The 24914-nt window shown below is 40.6% G+C and overlaps 1 protein-coding gene across 50 annotated transcripts in view; it reads left to right on the top strand.

The window, feature by feature from the left end:
- The window catches only part of Sorbs2 (sorbin and SH3 domain containing 2), a 313506-nt gene that overhangs the window by 279460 nt on the left and 9132 nt on the right, over positions 1 to 24914 (top strand). For 24 of the 50 annotated variants that reach the window (XM_063275036.1, XM_063275034.1, XM_063275031.1 and 21 more), the window contains 5 exons: positions 5489 to 5577; positions 6691 to 6737; positions 9304 to 9418; positions 9505 to 9633; positions 11542 to 11742. In XM_063275036.1, coding sequence (XP_063131106.1) covers positions 5489 to 5577; positions 6691 to 6737; positions 9304 to 9418; positions 9505 to 9633; positions 11542 to 11742 — 581 coding nt within the window. Of the gene's footprint in view, positions 1 to 1121; positions 2703 to 5488; positions 5581 to 6690; positions 6738 to 9303; positions 9419 to 9504; positions 9634 to 11541; positions 11743 to 24914 lie in introns of all 50 variants that reach the window. The other 26 variants (XM_039094137.2, XM_063275002.1, XM_063275005.1 and 23 more) reach the window with 4 other exon arrangements.

The following is a 24914-nucleotide window of genomic DNA, read 5'->3' as shown; positions in this document are numbered from 1 at the left end:
GCCATGCAGTGGTGGCAAATGCTTTTAATTCCAGCACTCAGGAGGCAGAGGCAGGTGGATGTCTCTTAGTTCAAGGCCAGCATGGTCTACAGAGTTGAGTTCCAGGACAGACAAGGCTATCCAAAGAAACCCTGTCTGGGAAAAAAATGTTACTATTTTCTCAAAAACAGATTGAGTTTATTGTTATTTTCCTTAAAATCCCAAAGTATTAAATAATCTGTTGTCATACTTTTCAGAAGTGCCAATTACAGGCTTCTACATGGTCATAGTTTCTAATGTTATAGATAACTAGTTAATTTGTAGAACTGATTTGTAGAATAAGAAATAAAAGTAGCAACAGAAAAATATGGCCTAAAATATGTAATGGGGCACTTTAAATTCTAGATTAGAAAGTTATCTATTTAAGTCAAGCCTTCAGTCATTTACTCTCCCTTCTACCTTGTTCACCCTTCATTTGTACATCAGAGTATCACATTCTCCTATGTAGCATGGTGGTCCACAATGGTTTACACAATAAGTACATACTGGCTTAAAGCCACAAATTCAAAACTTAGAAATGAGGGACCGCCGTGCGGTGAGATGGCTCAGTGGGTAAGGGCATTTGCCACCAAGCCCAACTACCTGACTATGATCACGGCTCTTAGGAGAAAAGAGAGAACAAACCCCCACCCCCCCACACACACATACATACATTGTCTTCTGACCTCCACTTACATGTAACATGCATAAGAAAGAAGAAGAAAAGGAGGGAGGGAAGGACGGAGGGAGGGAGGGAGGGAGGGAGGGAGGGAGGGAGGGAGGGAGGGAGGGAGGAGATGCTACTAGTTGTGGGCATGCCTTGTTGGCTAAAAGACAGTTGAATTGTGGAACAGAAATGTGTTAGCTACACCAAGTGCCTCGCATGTGTGATAGTGTTCACTGTAATGTCTACAAAGTTGCATTGAAAAATATCCTGCTTTAGTAGTTATCAAGCATACCTCTGAAATGAAAGCTAAGTGTGTATTAAACCCACACTAACCACCTTTCCTTTGCTGTGCTAATAGTGACATGCTCTCCTTTCTTTGTGAACCTCTTAACTTCTCCAAATGTCTTTCTCCTGCCATGCTGCTCTGGACTGAAAGGTGGGGATGATAGCAAAATGTGTCCGCCCCTTTGCAGTTACTCGGGGCTCAATGGCTCGCCCTCTAGTGAGTTAGAGTGCTGCGGCGCTTATAGAAGGCACTTGGACGTCCCCCAGGACTCTCAAAGGGCCATCACTTTCAAGAACGGCTGGCAAATGGCCCGGCAAAATGCAGAGATCTGGAGTAGCACTGAAGAGGCGGTTTCCCCCAAAATCAAATCACGAAGCTGTGACGATCTCCTGAATGATGACTGCGGCAGCTTCCCAGACCCTAAAACCAAGTCAGAAAGCATGGGTTCTCTGTTATGTGACGAAGGCTCCAAAGAGAGCGACCCCATGACGTGGACTTCCCCCTACATCCCGGAAGTGTGCGGGAACAGCAGATCTAGGCTCAAACATAGGTCAGCCCATAACGCCCCAGGCTTCCTCAAAATGTACAAGAAAATGCACCGCATCAACCGCAAGGATTTGATGAACTCGGAGGTCATTTGCTCTGTGAAATCCAGGATCCTTCAGTACGAGAAGGAACAGCAGCACAGGGGGCTGCTCCATGGATGGAGCCAGTCGTCCACCGAGGAGGTGCCCAGGGACGTGGTACCCACTCGCATCTCGGAGTTTGAGAAGCTGATTCAGAAGTCAAAGTCTATGCCCAATCTAGGAGATGAAATGTTATCTCCTGTAACCCTAGAACCCCCACAAAATGGTTTGTGCCCCAAGAGGCGATTTTCTATTGAGTCTCTGCTGGAGGAGGAAACTCAGGTCCGACACCCTTCTCAGGGTCAGCGAAGCTGCAAGTCGAACACCCTGGTACCCATCCACATCGAGGTCACCAGCGATGAGCAACCTAGAACACATATGGAGTTTTCCGACAGTGACCAAGATGGGGTTGTGTCTGACCACAGCGACTACGTCCACGTCGAAGGGTCGTCCTTTTGTAGTGAAAGTGACTTCGACCACTTTTCATTCACATCCTCTGAAAGTTTCTACGGATCCAGCCATCACCACCACCATCACCACCACCATCACCGACACCTCATCAGTTCCTGCAAAGGCCGATGCCCCGCTTCTTACACTCGATTTACCACGATGTTAAAACACGAAAGAGCTAAGCATGAAAATATTGACCGACCCAGAAGGCAAGACATGGATCCTGGCCTATCTAAACTCGCGTTTCTAGTCAGCCCTGTGCCTTTCCGAAGGAAAAAAGTTTTGACTCCCCAAAAACAAACTGAGCAGGCAAAATGCAAAGCCTCGGTAGTTGAGGCTCTGGACTCTGCCCTTAAAGACATTTGCGACCAAATAAAAGCTGAAAAGCGGAGAGGAAGCTTGCCGGACAACAGCATCCTGCACAGGCTTATTAGTGAACTGCTGCCACAGATTCCTGAAAGGAATTCATCTCTTAATGCTCTAAAAAGGAGCCCCATGCACCAGCCTTTCCACCCACTGCCTCAAGATGGTGCTATTCATTGTCCCCTGTACCAAAATGATTGTGGGAGAATGCCTCACAGTGCCTCTTTCCCAGACGTGGACACGACCAGCAGCTACCACGCACAGGACTATGGTAGTGTGCTGAGTCTCCAAGGTGGACGAGCTTTTCTTTCTTTTTCTCATGTGGCTCAGGACCCATCCTTTCGCGCATTCTTTTTTTTTTCCATCCTGCATCTCATCGCTCTTGAGTCGTGAGACCACGTGACGTCATTATGTGTGGCCAAGCAAAGGGCTGTGTTGTACAGGCGTGTCTGACTCCCTAGTTCTCGTTTGCCTGTGTGATTATCTGACATTCATGTGTTGGCTGAAAGTAATCATCAATTCACAAACATTTACTCCCTTAAAAGTAAAAGAAAACACAAATTCGCCACTTAATATTGGGATTACAATAATCACCTCTCAAATTAAAAAAAAATAACAAGACAAAAACCATAATTCAATATACATATCCCTAAGATATATTTGGGCTCATTATGAATCAAAGCCAGTAGTTTCACAGACTTTTCTTTGATTTCTATATTAACATTAGAACTCTGTACTTATGACTCAAAGAAGTTCGTCCCCACGAGTTATTCCATAGCTCCCTCCATTTAAAGGACACAATTAAAAAACTTAAATAAGAAATTTTTAAAAAGGGACACAATTTGGATGGAATTATGCGAATGTATCTTTAAGACGTAGATATGATTTCTATCATTCAAGGATTTCATTTTTTTTCTTTCTATTACTTGATTTTTCTTGCTATTTCTGTTAGGATGATCTTATACCAAAATGTGGATTGGATTACGTTAAACATGAGTCTTGAGTAAGTCCATTTCCACGGTGAGCACAAAGGTTAGAAGGCAAATGGCAGTTCTAATCAGAGTTAACTGAAGTTAATATAGCTTTAAAACACTGTGCTTTGATACTTTTATCTAATTCTCAAGTGAATCTGTGTAAGACCAACATGTCATGAGGCTAGAGTAATACTCCAGACCTGGCCGGGGGCTGTCAGTGGAGAGCGTTGCACACTAGCTCTGTAGAGAGCTGTAGCCGATGCATTGAAACCAACCTAAGTCGATGGGTTCGTATGAGTGTAAGGGCTGTTTTACCATCGAGAAATGAAGGGCAAAGAGGATAAAGTTTCTCCATATGACTCAGATTACAGTAACAGCAAGAGAATTCAAAGCCCTATTAACTAAAAAATATGTGATGTAAAATATAATTTCTAATGACAAAAAAACCCAAAATTGTTAATAATAGCTGGACAATTTTACTTATTGGTATTTACCTTCACTTTAACTTATACTGTACAACATGCTGGAACACAATAAATTAAAATAAACAGGGCTGAGGAGATGGCTCAGTGGTTAAGAGTCCTTGCTTATCTTCCGGAGGGCCCAGGTTCAATTCCCAGTATGCACAACTTAGAACTGTCTATAACTCCAATCCCAGGCAAAGACTGCCATCAAAGACACTGCGCACACACATACATGCAGATAAAAGCCCACACACAAAATGATATATTACAAAAGGATAGAATAGATAGAATAATAATTTACTAATATTAATAGTATACCTTTAATTGACTTGATAAATAATAAATTTCAAATTAAAAAATTAGAATTTGAAATCACTAATTAATTAATTAATCACTAATTAAGACTGAAACAAGTTGTAATCCAATTTTTTAACTACCATCTTCAATTTTCTGATACCCTGATATATAGTACATTATCAAAACGTGAGTTAGAAGCATTGAAAAATATATTGTATGTAAATAAAAATTATCTTGATGATTTGTAGTATTCAACATATTTACATGCTAAAGTGAGAAAATGTTTTTTTAAACACTGACCCAGTTACGCAAGTAAAATTCTGTGATGCTGCCAGACTCTTTTATACCTTTAGTTACATCCCGCATGCAAATCACACAACTATGTTAGGTTAAAGAAACTGAGAGGGAGACTTGCAGTCACCATTTTTAAATGTAACTCTTTATAATTTGCTTTAGTGAGGACAAGGCCTCACTATTTCATAAGCAATTTGGAAATTTCATATGAGGCTTGTTTTAAATATATAAATATTTTACTTTCTGATTGGTTGAACACTCATGTACAAGGGAAAGTCATAAAAGATATGGAATCTTAAGGCCCAATAAGTATGTACAAACAGTCACACCCATAGACACACACATAGGCATGTACACACACATGCATATGCACGTGGATGCATCCAAACACACACATACAGGCATGTACACACACTCACACACTCACATATGCACACACATACATGCGCACACACATACATGCATACACACATACATGGATATATACACAAGCACACACTCACATGCACATACATGTGCATACATATGTACACACATACATGCATGCAAGCACAAGCACACACACACACACACACACACACTCTGGGTGGGGTATGACTGTAGTCCTGTCATGTTCATACTTTATCTTTCTTTCATCATCACCTCTTAGATTGGATTTCACAAACATTTCTTTCTAGAAATGTGTCATTTCTGCATCTCATAATAATTATATATTGGAACCAAAAAGAATAGAAATATTAACCATGAAAAATTTGGAGCATGAAAATCCCTATAACAAATCATCTACGCCAAGGATTGCAGTATAATTAATTGGCAATATAACATTTTATATATGATTAGAATACTTGTTATTTGTATATTTCTTCATTTTCAATGTGTGTGTCTTACATCATTACTTTACAGTTACGTATGAGTTTTACATCCGTGTTCTCATCAGCGACATTTCTCCATATTTGGGGGTAAAATGATTGCCACCAGGGAAAGTGGCTAGCCAGTTTCCTTTCAGTGAAGTGAAATCTCATTCCCGTTCCCCTTGTCCTTTCCAACAGATCACGAGTCCCCTAGAAGTTACTCGTCTACTCTGACTGACTTGGGAAGAAGTGTATCACGGGAACGAAGAGGAACTCCAGAAAAAGAGGTAGTAAGTTGAACAGCATTAGAGTGTTTTTAAAGGACCTTCTGAGAAAGCACTTACTAGCCAGTTAAGTACCTCAAACCTGTAAATAATTGAGCCCAAAACCAGACAGTCACAAGAGCCTAGAAGCAGTTCTGCTTAGAGGCTGAGTCTAGGGCCCACACTCCCCTCACTTCCTCTTTGGAATGCACTTTGGGCAGTGAGCCCTTTCTCAGTCTTGACCTGGTACTCATGAACGAATAGAATTCTAATCGGCTTGCTTTGTGTAGGGCAAGTGACCTATACAAGTACTTTTGTTGGAGAATTCTTCTGAAAGCAGACACAGATTTTTATCAATCAAGTTCTTGTAGCATTAAGAAGTTTTTATGCACCAGTGACTCCTGCTTCCTCACACTTAACCAGAGCTAGAATGCCTATGCCTTGGAAACCACGAGGGCTTTGACTGACAGCTCCTGGGATAGCCTTGGGACCCTTATGGAATCAGAATTTCTCCAAGTTTCTTGATGCTCACTAGAATCACAGGGGAAGAAAAATGGAGTGAAGGAATTACTGATTGGCAGGAAGGGAAGGACTGATGTCACTAACTACGTGGTACATTGTGCCTCAACTAGACTGATGGCCCAAGAGTTTGAGGGCAGGCATGGGTATTGCCTCATAACTAAAAGATAAGTCAAAGGATTCCTCAACCCTGCATTCCTATATGTTTGGCTAACCTCTTGGTAACTGGGCTATTTCCTGGATAGTCAGTATTTAGTGAAGACTATAACTTCCTTTGTGTGTTTTGTTTCTTATGACGCAGGCAGACTAGTGTCAATCCATAGAAGTTAGCTAGCCCCCCACAGCTGTCTATCTGTGTATTCAAAAATGGCACACGTAGGACAGACTGCTTCCTGGGTATTTTCTTGTATTGCAGCATTAATCTACTTTAGTTCCTAAACCGAAGCCTGATGATAAAACCAGCTATGTCCTGGTTTAGCTCAGTGCTCTGTGGGTAGCACTAAATGATACATCTGTAACTTGTGCATCTTACTTCAGTTACATGTGGTTTAGAGTCCTTATGTGAAATCTTATTTTTTTTTAAATTGGTGCGAAATGTTTGTTTACCTTTCTTTCCAGAAATTGCCTGCAAAAGCTGTCTATGATTTCAAAGCTCAGACTTCTAAGTAAGTAGAATAAAAATTCACTATGTGTTTGAACCTCATATTTACTACTGTTGTGAGGTGTGTGTGTGTGTGTGTGTGTGTGTGTGTGAATGAGTGTGTTACAAATAAGATTCAATGTTCAATTCTATAACCCGATCTAATCAGCTATCTCTTTTAGAATTACTAACCCGGCAGGATAATTCATTTTCAAGTTCAGTTGTGAATCGCCACGTCCCATCAGTTACATGAATGAGTCGCAATGAATTCAGATTCGTAGGGAAACAAGAAGAGTATCTTTTCCTAGAAATTTTCCTGTCAAGAATTGAGTTTTTAAAAAGCAATACGGAGTAATTGTCCCTCCTAGTGAGGAGAACTTGGGATCATTTGTTCACCCAGCTACATCAAGGGCAGTTGGTGGCAGGGACAAGCACAGCTGTACACAGCGCGTGCTGCAGAGAGAGCTTGTCTCCCGGCATTCAAAGCTTAGAGGTTTCTAGGAAAGCCCACTGCTGTCCTGTAGTCCTTGAGTCTTGATGTTTTTATAGCCTTGTGCTGCTTTCCTGTCTCTTTAGGAACGTCTTCATCCAGAAGACAAGGCAGGTAAACGAGAGAGGTCTATAGATCTATAGAGATCTGTAAAGGAGGGGACTGTCTTCCTCAAAAGCACTTCGCCCTCCCCATCACCAGAAATCCCCCCACGGATTCACCTCAAATTTCCCATCACAACTTCACAGTCATGCGTCGCTGGGGTCTTGGTGGAGCGTTGGAGACACAAACCCCACCGTAACAATCACTGCGTTCCTTCTGTACTCTGGGCACGATGTTGACACTTTGTAAGGTGTTGTAAAAAAAAATCATATAAACTATATTTATTTTATTTGTTCTTTGGGACAAGCCATCAAATTTTTTCCTAAGTATGTGCCACAGCAGAGTATATAACATAGGAAGGCTGTCTGCCTAGGACTCGAAAGGTGTTCTAGGTGTTCTGGAAGGTGTACAGGAAGTTGAGAGGGAAAGGGGAGAAGATGAGAAAAGTTAAAATGGAAAGAGTGAGGTTTGATTTGATCAAAGCACATTTATAATATTCTCAAACAGTAAGTTGAAAGCTAAGTCGAAGAACGAAAAACCCACAAGGCTCAGAGATGGTGAGATGGCTCAGGGGGTAAAGGCTCTTGACTTCAAGCCTGCTAACCTGAGCCTTTCTATACAGTGAAAGGGAAGTACCAACACTTAAGAGTTCTCTTCTGATCTCTACGCATGGTGTTGTGTGGGTGCCCACATCACACACACACACACACACACACACACACACACACACACACAAATAATAAAAAATATAAACAAGTTCAAAGAGAGGATGGTGCACACCATCAAGGACAGAACTAGGAATATGACCGGACTACTGCATTTAAATTGCCCCACGTACTAAGGCCCTCATCCTATTCATGGACCCCAATCTCCTATGGCGGGCCCTGGCAGAGAGTCAGGAAATCTTGCTCTCCCGGTTGCTGTAGGGGAAAGACCATGATACTGCCTGCCTGTACCATCCTAAGTCTCACGGAGAGCATCTGTGTGTCCATCTAAACTAATAAAATGTGTGTGAGCTTTTGGTGAAGTATTCGCCGGCTTAGATGGGTGCATCTAAGTCAAGAAGGAAGTGGGTCTGCTCATCCTATGAATAGGTTTGTCTTATTATAGCTTAATGATCCTCCTCTTGTTCTTTTCTCAGGAGATATAAAGATGTAAAAGAACATCTGTCACATCCAGTGTGGTTCTATATTATGTAACTTCCAAGGCTCATAAACCCAACCATCTTTGAAACTGCAGAAGAAGCCAATTTTAGTCCTTTTAAATTAGGAAATGCAAATGCTTTTGTACATGACATGAACAACACACACACACACACACACACACACACACACACACTCGTGTATGTGTTTTAAATAAGTATTCATTTAAAGCTATTTTATTATTCAATAAGCCCAACTCTAGTAATTATAAAACTTCAAACATATAACTCACCCAACAAAATGTCTCAGTTGTAGATAGGAGAAGGAAAAGGTGAATTTTCATTTCCCATAGGGCCCACAATAGCCACCATTTAAAAATGCAATAAAAATACAGCAAATTATCAAAATGGGTTCTAGCTCTGCCTTAAGGGACAGGGCTATGAAAACTGGAGAATAAAGCAACTTCTCCTTCACTGAATATATCCTGAATTTTAAGTGAATATAGAGTTTTACCAAAGTAGAAAGTATCTATACTCACATTAGAAGAAAAATGACTTGACTATAATTCCCATGTCTATTCTAAAATTTTAAGTTGGTGACAATAATCCACCCCCTATCTCAAATTTCATATCATTGCAGGATATGATTTACATAGGGTGAGATCTATATACTTGCTTTTCAAAATCATTTCTGAGATTACATTATGTGACTTGTCAAAGTGCATAAGGAAAATCCTCATCTTGGCAGATATTTGTGTGTGGGGAGTGTATTTCTCAGATAAATAAAGAATATAGATCATAATACTAATTGCCACTCATTCAGTAGGAGTCCATTAATCGTGACTGTGTCTCCTCCAGGGAGCTGTCATTTAAGAAAGGAGACACCGTCTACATCCTCAGGAAAATTGACCAGAACTGGTATGAGGGGGAGCACCACGGAAGAGTGGGCATTTTCCCAATCTCATACGTAGAGGTACGTCCTTTCTTCTCACCTCCTGAAGGATGCTGTCCCAAAGATTGTCACAAGTTTAGGAAACCAACGGTTGTTCTCCTTTACAGAAACTAACACCCCCAGAAAAAGCGCAGCCCGCGAGACCACCACCCCCAGTCCAGCCGGGAGAGATTGGAGAAGCCATAGCCAAGTACAACTTCAATGCAGACACAAATGTGGAACTCTCCCTGAGAAAGGTAACCTGTCTGTGTTCTTCATCGGGGTGTTTTCAGAGACGGTGCAATTCTGAAGCCAAGATAGGGTACCTCCTTTTCTAGAGCATTCTAGGTCTTCTTTCACAAAGGACTCAAGACTGTCCAGGGTCACTGTTACCTCTGTTCCCTGTGACCCTTCCCTGTGAAACCAAGTTCTGAGAGCCAGTCTATCTATGGCTTAGCCTAAGAATCATGATCCTGAGTCCCCTCCAAGGGGTGCCTTTTACTCTGCTTGCCAAGAAGCACATGTGTGAAATCCTGAGACTTACAAGATTTCAAAATGTCTTTACACTGCCTCATTACTCAACTTTAAATAAGCCTGCCAATACTTACTTTTCTCTATCTTGGAATCAGGCAGTGGTCCTAATGTAATGAAAACATGTCCTCTCTAGAAGCCGTTTTGAAGAGCTATCAATGCAATCCTGTTTCCTTGATCATTCTTCACTAGGCCTTGTGATAGATCCAAATTTCTCCAGCAAGCTATCCAATACAAGTTTCATTTCCTTCCTCGCACAGTTCAGGATAATACATGACGCACTGTTATCATTTGCTAAACAATGACATGGATATATTGGCGGCAACCAGGTCTCCACACAGCACAGAAAATATGGTAGTGTTAATCAGAATGGTCAAGAATATGCTGTGCCTATGGGTAATTGGTAAAGTGGGGCGGTTCAGGTCTGCAGGAGGCGGTCTAGTTTTCTCCTTCCATCCCTAGTTCTGCATCATTGGCAATTCTCTCTTCCCTTCCTTGTGCACCACTTACCCAGAATGCCACACAGCATTGCACAGTGTACCATCCATCTTCTGTCCCATGCTTTAAAGATTGGTCATTGTATGAGATAACCCCAGAAAGCCTAACTCCCAACTGCCTGTTCTGGGCGCATGAGAAAATCCGTGCTATTTGGGGAGACTCCCTATGCTTCAGTATGTTCTGCTCTGTGGTGATGAGGCACTTTAACAAACCATCCGGCACTTTGAGTTAAAGAGAACCTTCAAGGCACTGGCACTGGAAGGGGCTCCCTGCTGTGCTGAATCTGATCAGTAGATGTCACCACCGTGACTATCAGATCCTGTCCCCCACAGTTTATAGCTCCTTCTAGCTGCACCTGCTGGGTTTGCCCTTTAACATCAGCTTGCTGATTTGGTTCTGGCCCACATATGGCTTTTAGTAAGGAGTCAAATTATGTTATCTAACTTTGGCCTGCTCGCTGAAGGAAGCATAATAGTGATCATAGAGATGTCTACTATTGCAAAAGCTGAGGATTCTACTCAAATGCTTAGTGGGCAGAATGAAGGGGTGCTGGTGTTAAACCTGATCAGACCCAGAGGGACACGAGCCCTCTCCACAGCGAGGGATGTTCGAGAGTGGCATCTTTGCCTCATCCTTTTCATTCGCTCTGTCACATCTCAGGACATGCAGATTGCAGAAGGAAGACAGCATGCCATCCACCATTGTGCCTTCCAGAAGATGGCGTCTGTGACCCATTTCAGACACCATTTCTTCTTTGTGCGTGTCCTCACAATGATTCTAGTAGAGACTCGATGAGGTCCTGCCATTGATACGGCACCTTTCATACCATTTGCCTTTTGAAATAACTTCCACAAGTCATTTTACTCTGAACCAGCATGAAACATGCATAAGCCCATTCCCATGATCCTTAGGGCTCTAACGTCATGAATGGAAGGTTAGCCTAGATCTTTGCTGACAACCTATGCTTTTCTAATGAACACTGGGACCTTGCTCACATTCTTCTGACCAGGCAAAAGCTACAGGCATAAAACTTTTCCAAATAGAAAACTACCGTCTTACTAGAAGGCAGTGGCAGTTGCATTTTTTAACATCATTGTATCTCTACTTATAATGCATTTCCCCAATGCTCATTCCAGGGTGACAGGATTATTCTTCTCAAAAGAGTTGATCAAAACTGGTATGAAGGTAAAATCCCAGGAACCAACAGACAAGGCATCTTCCCTGTCTCCTACGTAGAAGTTGTCAAGAGGAACACGAAAGGTTCTGAGGATTACCCCGACCCTCCTCTACCCCACAGCTACTCCAGTGATAGAATTTACAGCCTAAGCTCCAATAAGGTAAGAAGCCATTCCATCATGTTACCTCTGTGCTTGGGGTCTCAATGTGATGCTCGTAAGCGATTTGGGGGATATCAGACCATCATATCTACTGAAAAGAAACAAATTCATGTATTCATATACTTGAGCTGCAGGTTAGAAAATATAAAGTTAATTTTCCTCAAGTAGATGCGGGTATGAAAAGTTAAATGTTCATTTCTGTTAATTCCATTTTCAAGTTAAAGAGAGAAAGCATTAGTATCATCAACCTTCCTTGATACATCTCTGTATTTCCATGTATATAAATTACACACATACAGATTTATGCATATATAGAATATATAATCATTATATAATTACTAAGTATATAACATTCTATGAAAATCTTAAGGTATTTTCTTCATAGACAGCCTAAGGCATTATATTTAATTTAGGACCTTTAATTCCATTATTAGTTTAAATATAATAATTAGAAGTACCCAATTTTTTTTTATTATTTTGGAAGCCACAAATTCCACTGTTTCTCCTAAGCTGGTAGCTTAACTTAGGTAGCTAAGCTGAAAATGATTATTTTTCTCAATACAATCTAGAAAGGACTTTCCCTCCTGAATTGGTCCATCAGATCAAGCCTATCCTCAAACTTCCTTTGTCCCCAAAATTTCTCCCTCACTTTTCTGTTGAATTGGCAGATATCTTATGGATGTATGTAGGGGTTTCTTTCTCCTTTTAAAATACGAAATTAAAGACTATACTTTCAGGGATCATTTCTATAGTTCGTAAAATACGAAATTATTATTTTAAAATACGAAAATGTAAAGCACCAGTGAAATTATTTCCAAAATATTGTCAAATGCCTCCCAACAATAAAAGTGATGTATTTGGTTGTATGTTATGTTAATTGTTGAGCTCGGGGCAAGGATGTGGAATATGAAGTCAAAGTTATTTTCAGACAGCGTCCCTAGAAGCCCAAACCACCTCCATCTAAGTAAATAACCTAGGAATCCATCTCAATTGAGATATTTTCCTTTAAAAAGACTAAGGTTTGGCATCTTACTAATTCTAGTCCTCTTCAAAAAAGCTAGATTTTAGTCATGGGCAGTTATCATGCATTCTCTCTCACCGGATAACTGAGCACTCTGCCCCAGTTTGATTATGAAGTTTCCAGAATTTAACATTTAAAAGTCGATATCCTTCCTTCAGTAGTTTCTGTTGAGAATGGAAAAGAATCTTCATCCATCCATATAAGTTTTACCTACCATCCATTTATCTTAAGAGAACTCATAGATGACCCTCACATGACCGAACCTTTAAATGAATGGATGCAGAAGAGAAAAGTTTGTATCTATAAATGCTTACATACTAAAGGGCTTCTCCCATGTGGTCTAATTAACAATGGCAAGCTAATATTTTAAATCAGGGTTTTTGTCATTTTCCTGAATATGTTTTAAATGGCATTCATGGTTTGTATTACAATACTGCATTTTACATAGAAGGATGTACAAATACCACATTTTAATAGAGGAATGTACAAGGTTCACCAGTAATCAATTATCTTGTTCTTACTGCTGAAAAAAAAATCTTTATGTCCATAATTTGAAAGAAATTCTAGTTTCATTTCAACTGGCAGCTATCCTGTGATGCCATTGGCTTAATGAAAGAAGAAATTCCTGTAGTGTTGTGCTAGTCAATTTCAGGGAAAAAAATATGTATTTTTAAACAATGAGAAATACAAAAGCAGAAAAAAAGATAGACATCCTATTTTCTTATTGATATTTACAAATAGAGAAAAGAATGCATTAATAATTCTTGAATCATTCTTTGGCAAATTCAAATCACATAGCTTGATGTATTTCTATTTTGAAAAAGACTCAAATAAAATTAGTATTATTTCTTATTTTCTACAACAGAATCTAATTCTAATTTTTTTAATATGAAATAACTTTAACTTTGTACTATAAGTAAGTTTTGTGATATAGGTACTCCTTAATCAAAATTAACATTTAATTTTAGTATTGTCAAGTGTCATTTAATTTTAGTATTATCAAGTCTCTTTTAAAGTTTTTGCTCTTTGGCCCTTTAACAAGAATAGAGGTGACATGGGGACAGTAACAGTGAAGTCAGCAGTAGATACTATGGTTGTAATGACCATAGTGAGATTTAGAGATTTCTCATGCACATAATATTTCTGTCCACATGAGAGAAAAAAATTCAAGTGTTTACCTCGAGTTACTGTCAATTTCACTCATTCCCAAAATCTAATCACTAGGACCAACCCTAACACTTCTGTGTTTGTAGCAAGAAGTGTAAAATAGAACTTTAACCAGTAAGAGAACTTGTAGACTATCAGAAGAAAATTTATCTTAGGACCAATATGGCTGTCAACCCATCACAAAACACGTATGTATAGTATGACTTCATATCAATGGCTAAGCAGACTTGGATCCCTCACGAAGATGCTCACATGGTTGTGTTAAATACTTGGTGCCATTTGATACACCCCATGAGGAGATTTCATCATATTTCCCTTAAGATGTAAATTAAGTCCCACTGGTGCCCCATCCTACAATAGGACACTTTAAGTCACTTACTCAGTGGGAAATGCTGTGCACTTGGACATAGTGAAGCCCAAGGCTTCCCTTGGCTGTGTGTGTGACATATTACCCTAAACAGCCAACCAGAATGTGCATCTCCTTCTCTGAAAGACTTCTCATAAACCAAAGTCAAGCATCTAGAAAGCACTAACTCAAAGGTCACCTTGCTAGCCTCTTTCTTGGCCCTTGTATGCATAGCCTGCAGCATTGCTTCTCCCCCCCCCGCCCCCCACAGTGAGGGAAGAGCACTATACATCACAAGTTACTCGGCAGGCTCTTGAGAAGCACTTCTTTTGATTTTGCATTTTTTGTTTTATTTAAAATATTCTAACTATATCAGTAATATTAAAATATAAATCATGATATTTTGACTTCCCAAGATCCAGCTTCTTAAATTATATTCCTTGGGCTTACCTAAACTATCACACTTAGGAGATGGCTCTGTGTGAGCATCTCCCGTCCACTTTGGTGTAAAACAATTGCTTTGGAGGTGTTTTAAACTTTGAAGCAGTGATTATGCAAGATTGGATTCATTCAGATCATGGGCCTCTATGATGAGGAAATATATTTTAGCGCTTATTCCCATAAACGTGTTCATTTGTACTAGTCTAAAATACTTTATGCCTCACAATGGGACAACTGTGAAAAGTCAAGAGTGGGTGCCTCTGTGGGGAGGGAAATCAGTCAATCAATTCAGAGATTAAAATAAAGCATAGTTATTAGATATTATTCTGTGCTGACAATCCCCAGACATACTTGAAATATAGATAAGAGTCCACACAGTAGTCTCAGAGAAGTGGATTAATTTTGAACCTTTTAGGATTTCATTGCCCACCCTCATGATATCTATGAAGCTCTCTGTCTTCTCTTTTGATGCTGCTATCTTCCAGAATTTAAGAGTGTTTGGTTATGTGCACAAGGTTTACAATTAGCCTAAATGATTTTATGCATTTAAGTTTCGAATAACTTCTCCCAATCTAGAAATCATCCCATTGTCTTCCATCTATGTCCGTGCTAGAACCTAAAATTATATTCGTCAGTACACCTCTGTCATTGTATTTTCATATGTTATTATTTTCTTTGTTTTACTTCATAACTCCTGGTCATTTATAAGTTGGCTTCCAGTGAACACATCTGTCTTCCCATGTACAATGCTATGCCTGGCCCAGAGAAAAGAGCCATCCAGGGAACTGCCCAAGGGTGGCTGTCCCTGACAGACTGGTGTCAACCAGCAAACCCATTGGCTCCAACACCATCATCTTTCCTCGACAACTTCTTGATTGAATTAGAGAAGTTTAGTGCTTTAACCTTACCATCTGACCAGGCCAAACCAAGCATCCTAAACCAGGTCATCCTTGAAATTGAGGAGGAGCCCTCTTCTCTCCCCATCTCACTGCCTCCAGCCTCTGTACCAGTCGAATCACCTCGCTGTCTATCACCTTCTCCCCACTCAAGTACCACTTCCACTGGGACCCAGACTGTGAATATGGTATCTCTTCAGGATCACACAAAGGATACTCAAAGCAAATTTGTAGATTTGAATAAAAAGAGAAGGGGTTTTTCTGACCCTACCAAGATCCGTGAAGCCCTAGGTGATAAATTTGTGACCTCTATATGCACCAACGTGGGTGCTTTGCCTGTAACTCTTTCTATCATTGGAGAGGAAGAGGAGGACACCTATGAGGGGCTTGCATACCAAAGATGGCTGCCAGGATCTCAAGAACAAGATGTCATGTGGTATGACCCCAGCGGTACAGAGGTGACGCCAGAACTGCACATCAAGGAGGAAGAAGAGGAGGATGAGAACCCAGACTGCTTACCATATTCACTAGGCATTCCCACACATCCTAGGAGCCCCAAGGAAGACATCAATGCAGTCAAAACCAGTAATGAGGTATCTAATTTTGCCTAGTTACTGGGAACTAATCAGCTACACAAGTATTCAGAAGAGTTAACAATATTACTAAATACCTACTTCTAACACTGCCATGATAGGCTTCTTTATGAGGAGCATAAGAATTGGAAATTCTGGGGTGGAATGATATACAAACACAACATAGTTTATTAAAATGATGGGATTACCCCACTTTCCCACTATCCCTTTGTCACTATAAATCCAACTTTTATATATTTGTTTATGACCTTTCTAATATTCTAATGATAGCTTATAGTGTCAACACTGTTCTCAGAACCCAACATCTTTAATTTTCAAAACCCAGAGAGCCTAGAAAACATGGTTATCCTCTCATTAGAGATGAGGAAGCAGATGGGTAAAGTGGCTTGTCTAATTCCAAGATGAACAAACAGTGCTCCTTGACACGCTGGCGGCAGAAGTAAATAAAGTAAAATGTCAAAAATTAAACAGTTCTCCAATCCCAACTGACTCTTCTGGGAGAGTTGTTCTCTTGAGGTTGCAGCTGCTTATGTTTGGGTCCTGCATCTTTGCCTTACAAAGGACCTTGGCCAGGAGTTTCCATCAATATTGGAAGAGAATGGCCTGAACCATAAGTTCACAAACTTCTCTCTTTAAAAATAAACTAGTTAATCCCTCAGATACAAATTATCTAAAATTCAAGAGCAATATGATTTTCTAAATATTATGACATTATTAAATCGAAAATTAAAAGTTTATAGCATATGAAGTTATGGTGTTATTACACAAGTCATTTCTGTCCATGATTCCTCTATCTCTAAATAACTAGCCAGAACAGGAAAGAAACCCACAGCTCAGTGACACAGAAAATTCACTGTAATAAGCCAAGTGTGCAACTAAGTATGTTATTTAAACATCAGATTTTTCCCTTCAATATTTCCATCTTGAAGGGGCAATCAAACATTAGAATAGGCTTTATTTACAGGCTGTGCTGTCTGCCTGTTTCAGACAGGATCTTAGGCCCAGCATCTGTCCTCCTTAGGTTAGCCAGCATCTCTATGTTCCAAGAAGTCCAACTCCCATAGCTATGTGACTATTTACCTTCTGTAAGCCTACCTTACAAGCAAGTTGTATGTCATTGCAGAGTTTTAGGTACTGTACTGCCTCGTGTTGGGTGGGGGAGGGGAGGTGCCCTCACAGACAGACTAGAAGAACACAGATACTAACAACCATCTGCATTCCCCACACCATTGCCGTTGAGATTTTGAAATCAAAACTTAAAGGGCCAAGTCAGTGATTCCAAAGCAAAAACACATAAATATCACCTTTCCCGAGATATTTTACAACTTTAAAGTTATTAGACATGAAAGGTGCTCTTAAGGCCATGTCCCTTCATTTGGACACAAGCATAATCACATCTTGTTTTTCAACATTTAAGCCACCTTCATTTGCTTCGGGAGATCGAACTGCTACGCCTTTCCCTAGCTGTCTGTTCCCTTCCCCTTCATTTCCTTCTCCTCTGACCTCTGCCTCTGGCCTGGCTTATGAGCTTTCACAGCCTCGCCGGCCCTCTTCACCTCTTCTCCCCAAATGCCCTTATCAACAGGAGATACGTTCACCAAAATCAAAGGTAATTTGCATCTTGAGAGTGGTTCAACTTGCTGCATGCCTCGCCATGATGTTCAGTAGGTGTGTGCATTTGGACTCAGCCGCCTGACAGGATCTAAAAAGCTATGTAAATCGTGACTGCTAACTTTTAACATCACCAGCATGACCTCCATCCCAAAATTTAAGAGTCAAATCTCCATAGCAACCGCACCCACATTGAGATGCGAAACAAACTAAAACCTACCTAGTAACCCAAGGTAACCATTCGATTGTGCTTTAAGCTTTGAGTCAAGTTGGGGGCCCACCAGCTTGAGTCACTTCTCAGTAGACGTGATGCCTTCCGTCACGTCACCCATCAGCAGGTTCACAGTGTCTAAGATCAGAGTGGTCCTCGGATTTCTTGTCTAGAGCCCCACTTTTCCATGGATACACCAAGGATGATTCTTTGGTGTTGACTGCGGGGCATCAATCTCTGATACTTGAAGTCCAGCAGCCCAGCTAGTACTTAACGCTTTCCCTAGGATTATCGCTTTCTTGTAAATTAATGATTGGTCTTTTGGAAAGCAGTATTGACAATTCAAGATGAAACCAGAAAGCAATATTAACAATCCAAGATAAAATCTCTCTATCACAGAAACATTTTTTTTATTCTAGAGTGAGGGTGATCCCAAAACCCATTTCTTCAGACTTCAAATAAAAATTCATCCTGAAATTTCATCCTTTGAAAATGAAACAAGGGCCTCTGTAGATCAGGAAGGAGTGAAGGCTCTAACACAGCCACATTTCAGTAGCAGTGAGCACCCATCCAGAAGTCACCATCACCAGCAAACAACACAGCCTGTCTACATGATGCTGCTCTACATATGAAGAGAGATCTTGGGAAGAAAGAGTAACCTACTTTAAGGACCAATTTTTCTCCACTCTTTGAGAAAGAGTTATCTTAGCTAGCAAAAGATAACTTAGAACCTTTAAGAACTACAATGCTTAGATCATGTCTAATCAAGGACAAGAAGTGTCTTTTAGCATGCTCTCTGTGGTTTGATTTTCAAAGCAAACATATTTACTCCTTGTCTTCTGTAACATTAATCAACTCTGACACTCAATCAGTACATGAGAAAGTACCTTCAGATCAACAGTTCTCAACCTTCCTAATGCTGTGACCCTTTAATACTGTCCTTCATGTTGTGGTGACCTCCAATTATTTTTCTTCCTGCCTCATAACTATAATTTTGCTACTGTTATGAATTACAATATAAATATCTTTTGAAGAGAGAAAGTTGCCAATAGGGTCATGACCCACAGGTTGAGAACCGTTGTCCTAGCCTCTTTATTTCTCTAACTTAGATGTTGAGTTCATCATTATAGTAATAAGGGAAAAACTAAAATGTAAAACATTTTATCTGTACCATGAGAGCCAAGAGCATTTCATGTAATCTTTTGGGATCAACGTATTAAAAATAAGGGAGAGTGAAGTATTCACAATAACTATATTTGAAAACAGCTTTTTTTTCCCTTTTTTTTTTTTCGGAGCTGGGGACCGAACCCAGGGCCTTGCGCTTGCTAGGCAAGCGCTCTACCACTGAGCTAAATCCCCAACCCCTTGAAAACAGCTTTAATAAGTATATGAAATTACTAATTTCAGGAAAACAAACTTTTGTCTCTGGTATTTTACCTCACGTTTGGGAACAAATGTTGAACATTAATTCCCCATTGAGTTTTCTAAACCACATAAGTCTATTTTATACTCAGAAGAAGAATAAGAAACTTCTAAGACTAAACACATTTGTGTTTGTAAATATAAAAACAAAATGAGACAGTCCCAGATCTCATATTCATTAAAAGGAAAGAAAGCACTGAAACAAGAGAAAAATAATATTTAGTAGTCATAGGACAGTATGCTTAGGTATACTGTTCATTATAGTAACATTTTTGTTAACCCATATCAGCCATTCTTTAACTCACATGAATGAGGGAGAGGAAAAGAGAGGGAGAGAAGAAGAATGGAGGAGAGAGAGAGAGAGAGAGAGAGAGAGAGAGAGAGAGAGAGAGAAAGAGAGCATCCCATGATAGCATGGTAGACATCAGACCTGTGCAGTCTCAAAACTTGCTGTTTCCTCTTTTAGAAAATGTCACGTGAGCACACGCAGCTAGGTACGAGGAAGGGTAGGAATAGTAGTCTACCCTCAATGACCATGTGCTTGAGTGGAGACAAAACCAGGACTGGTTATGGAGAGCATCCAATACCCTCTTCTATAAGCCTTAGACATGTGTGACAAGCATGTATCATCCTGAGATGATAAGCATGTATCAAGCATGTATCAACATGATACATGATACAAGCATGTATCAACCTGTCGCGATCAGGAAATTTAGCCTAACCTAGAGCTGCAATCCTTACCTCAAAAGTTAGTCTTACTGAAGTTCTCTTAATTCTCTAGTCAAATTCCAGGTCCCGCATTGCTAGCTGGCTGCCACAGAAAGAAAAACTAAAGCAAACTCATGTCAAGATTTGCTTATTCACTGTCACAGCGAAGATTCTTTTTTTTTTTCTTTTTTTTTTTTCTTTTTTTCTTTTTTTTTCCGGAGCTGGGGACCGAACCCAGGGCCTTGCGCTTCCTAGGCAAGCGCTCTACCACTGAGCTAAATCCCCAGCCCCCACAGCGAAGATTCTTCTTTGAAAGATTGCCAAAGAAGCTGTAGTCAGGCAATACTCGGTATTTGATTACATTTCACTATCTCTCACTCTACCCGCCCCCCTACCAAAACAATTCATTTTCCTTTTAGGAGCATTGTTAGAATATTTGTCTTTAAAAACACTAATGCTTTTCATAAAGCTTCATAAGCATCAAGCCAAATTTTCTCTTGTCTCACCTTGTTTATTACCGCCTACCATTTGGTTAAACACAAAGAAAACTGGCAGGTTAAAGGGTGCTCTGGATGCAGTTGTTAAGCCTCTCCTAGGATGGAGGTGACATTCCGATGCGTGCTCTAAGCCACACGCATTACATCCAAACACTTTCTCCTACCAGCTTCGCTCTCCACACGTTTTCTTCACTGTGAGTCCCCCTACCGTAGGAGCAGCTGATCCCGGAGGGTAAAAGCTGCACAGAGCAGATGGAGAAGCTGCTTGTCGACTGTTCACCCTCCCTGGTCAGCTAGTATTTAAGCATGGCATGGTGTGTGTGCTCGTGGAAAACCGGAAACCAAGAAGGTTCCTCCTGAAGGCCACGGAATGAAGCCGAGAACTAATCCACTTCTTATGGCTTTTCTAGGCTGACTTAAAAGGCAAGACATCTGTCCTGGGCAAGCCGCCTCGGAGCCCAGTGATGTCTAAGAGGTCCTGCAGCTCTCCTGTCAGCTCTTCCCACAGGGTAGGGTCGGACATCCCCTACCTGCTGCAGTCACCCTGGCCACCTTGGCTCTTCCTTAGGTGACTTTGCTGTGATCGGGCAGTAAAGTGAGTTTGAGGAGTCCCTTGAGATGAAATGACCAGAGGCTGAGGAACTAGGAAGTCAGGTCTGAATGGGTCATGCATTCAATTTCTCAAATCCAAAAGGGCACCTCAAACACTCCACCCCACAAATAAGAGCGCAGTGTGCATTGTCCTCTACATCTATCTCCCTGCTATATTCAATTGTTATTTTCCAGTCACTGTTTTTAGCGCAAAGAACTAAACTGTGGCCAGTCAATACTAAGCTCACCTGATGTTAACTCTAGTATCTCTTGGTTTCTGTGGATTTATTTTAAACTGTGAGCCATTTCAAAATATTCCATTGCTCAGGAGATAAATGCCACCTTCTTTCCACGTTGCTCCCTGGGATGCTGCTCTCTGGGGTCTGTGTGCTCCCAATTCTCTCACAGCTTTGAGGTCAGTTGCTTCTCCTTTAACTACGCAGTTCTGTAACATCTGCAGAACTTGGAAGGATTCTAAATGGCTCCCTGAGCTCTGGGGAATGCAGCCAAGGAATGTGGGGGTTTGCATCTGCGCAGACCCCAGGGTTCCTTTCACCATATCTGGGTTAATGGGCCCTGATATAGCTTTGGCTAGCCTGCCATACAGTTCTGAATTTCAAGGTCTCGGGGCTTAATTTTTAGTGTTCCCATTCTGTTTCATAAGTACAAGCAGCGTTTCATACGCAAGGCATTTTGTGCCTTTTGATTTGCATAGTCAGACCTGCTCTTATCGCTGAAGCAGACTCCTATTGCCATAGGGAAGAAGGGCATGTCAGTTTGTAGAGACAAGTCTCTACTGAATGGCCTTCCAGAGCTGGTGGGAGGGGAGAAGAGAGAGAACAGACTGAGGGACAGAGAGTAAGTTAATCTTATAAAACTTAGTGGAACTCATCCATAATTCCCCATGGGTTAGCAAGATGACATGCTTTGAGTCACCTTGAGGATGTTTTTCCTTGTCTGTGTTTCATTTTGTAAGTTTGTATATTACTTAAATGTTTGCGGACTAGAAGATTCTCATGTATTTTGATTTGTGCAGAGTTGTGTGTAACATTCATCATCTAAGAGGGAAAAGAGGCCAGCAAGTGGTATTGTTAGTGAGCAGAGTCCCAGCCTGTTATTTTCTGGCTGATAAGCACTAGACCTAGCATTTGTTGAGAAGGAATGACTTGGAACCCAAGAGCTACTTGCAATTCTTGCTAAGATGCTTTCCACAATTGTTTGTAAAGTGGCAGCACATACCTTTTAAAGAACCATCTACCCAATAGCTGATCCTCCTGAGATAGCTTGAGAGAAAGCTTGGCTTTCAAACTTCCAGTTACAGTAGCGTAAGTTGTCTACTGACCCCAGATTCTAGGATAAGCTTCAAAGAAACTTCATAATTGTTTACAATTGATACTTTATATTAATCTTTATAATTGATCCTGGCTTTGTGCAATACCATGTGTTCAAAGCTTGCCTCTTTTATACCCATTTTTAAACCCTTTTTAAAAAGAAAAACTCAAAGAATATAATATGTCCTTATGAAAATCTCTTGATGAAGCCATTGCCTTCATACAGTTAATCCCCATGGTAACACTGAAGAGAGAAGACAGCAGTTAAATATTTAGGCTGCCACAACACTAGCGTAATACATCATGGGTTTTCAAAGCTTTGCTGAACTCCTAAAAGCACACAGAGAGAATATGACCGTAGCGCCATTGCTGCTCCAAATGTCTTACATGGTAATGGTAACCTGTTGACTTAAACGCTGCTTTCTTGGGCTCACAGCTTGCATTAGCCTCTCCAAGTGTTATTAGTGTATGTTTTTCCATATCAACCTCGGCACTGCTGGGATATTATGCATAACAGAAAACATCTGAGCAGTTAAAAAAGAAGTCAAGGCAGGCCTTCAACACTGCTGACTGACAAGTCATTTCTTCTCGAGGATGGAGTCTTCAGAAAAGGAAAAACATGATCATTGTCTACTTCAGATTACCTTGTAGGCTTCAGAATATCCTTTCACAATTAATCTAGGCTGAAGGAATTTAACCCCTGTTAACAAAAGGCAAAAACAGCTTAAACGTGTCACTACCGCCACTCACCATCGGGTGGCGATGGGGTGCGCACACAGTAGCAAAGAGTGTTTGGAAGCACTCTGAATAACCCACAGGAAACACAGCACAGATGCTGGGTTTAACCTAATCAGTCCTTCTAGTCCGTCATAATACTTCATTCAACAAAGGGCCAATCAAAATTGTCCTTCCGTCTCTTCTTGTCATTTAGTAAAGGACAAAATGTCTGGTGAATGATCCAATGCCTTCAGATTTAGGGGAAGGTTTAACTAACATGCACAGTGAGGTTGAATTCTTACCGCTGAGGGTTTCACATGACAAGATATGTAATAATTAGCTGATTCTCTGACTATACAGCATGTAAGGTTAAGGAGGGGAATCTGTACATAGCAAGAGAAAACCATGAGGTGAATTATCTACTCCTCTATGGGCTCCATGCAGAGGCACGATACTTCTTCATCTTGTCTCACTGGTTTTAGGATGAGGTATCCAAGCTGCATGTCCAAGGTTGGTCGCAGACAGTGCCCCACACAGAACAAATGCACATCCATAAGTGACTGTCAGCCACGATCCCTCTAGAAGCCCAGGACTCATAGGCTCTTATTAACTCTAATGCTGGACTACACAGCTTGCCTTAGAAACAGACCAGCAGTTATTAGTTCATCTGCAGACGATTCCTACCAAAGCAAGGCTTTGAATGTCACAAAAGTCACAATTGAATGAGATAGGGCAAATCTTTTTTAATAAAGGTAACATTGTATTATAGCCTGGGGGTGCTAATACTATAAGGAAGACTCATGATTTGGGAAGAAAGAGGAGAAGTGAGGCTTGGAGGATGGGAGGCAAGGGGAAAGACACTTTGAAAGATGATTAAAAGACAGGAGACAGCTGGCTCACACACCCAGGAACTGAGTGAGCCCCACACTCAGAGCAATAGCCTAGCTCTCCTAACTGTCAAAGAGACACTTTATTTACCTAATTTAGGAGGCTGGAGAATCAAAAGTACTGAGCCAGTAAGAGTCTAATGATAATCTAAATAACGGACGACCACCTTTAAATGTGCGTGGCTTTACATTAACTAACAGGTTGATTTAGCTGTTAAAAAGAAATTAAAAAGGAACTGGAAATGTAACATGGACATTATAGGTGTCTTACACTCGTTTCTTCATATATTACACAAATTAATGATTTTTTAATTAAAAATCTCAAAAATGTCTAGAGGATGTTTTGTCACAGTTTTTTTTAGACAGGCACTCCCTGTGTAGCCCTTGTAGGCTGGCCTTGAACTCACTGAGATCTGCCTGCCTCTGCCTCTAGAGTGCTGAGATTAAAGGACTGCAGCACCATACACAGCTCAGTCTTCATTATCCCTGAAATTAATATAATTTATACTTTCAATATTTTATATTTAATAACATCATTTTTATAAGCTTAAATATTGTCTTATAGGAGTAAAGCATCTATGAGGCTGGTAATTCCTATGCATTCTTCAGTTTTAAATGTATGTATTCCATGCAAAGATATTGAAAAGAAATACATGAATACCACTTAAAAATGCTCCCAATTAGTAACTTTAAAGCAGCGAAAATACTTAATTTGCATTAAATAAACAATGTG

The sequence above is a fragment of the Rattus norvegicus genome, chromosome 16 (genome assembly GCF_036323735.1).
Source record: "Rattus norvegicus strain BN/NHsdMcwi chromosome 16, GRCr8, whole genome shotgun sequence".
Taxonomy (NCBI): Eukaryota; Metazoa; Chordata; class Mammalia; order Rodentia; family Muridae; genus Rattus; species Rattus norvegicus.
Note: the sequence above shows the minus strand (reverse complement) of the source record. Positions and strands in the feature narration are given on the sequence as shown.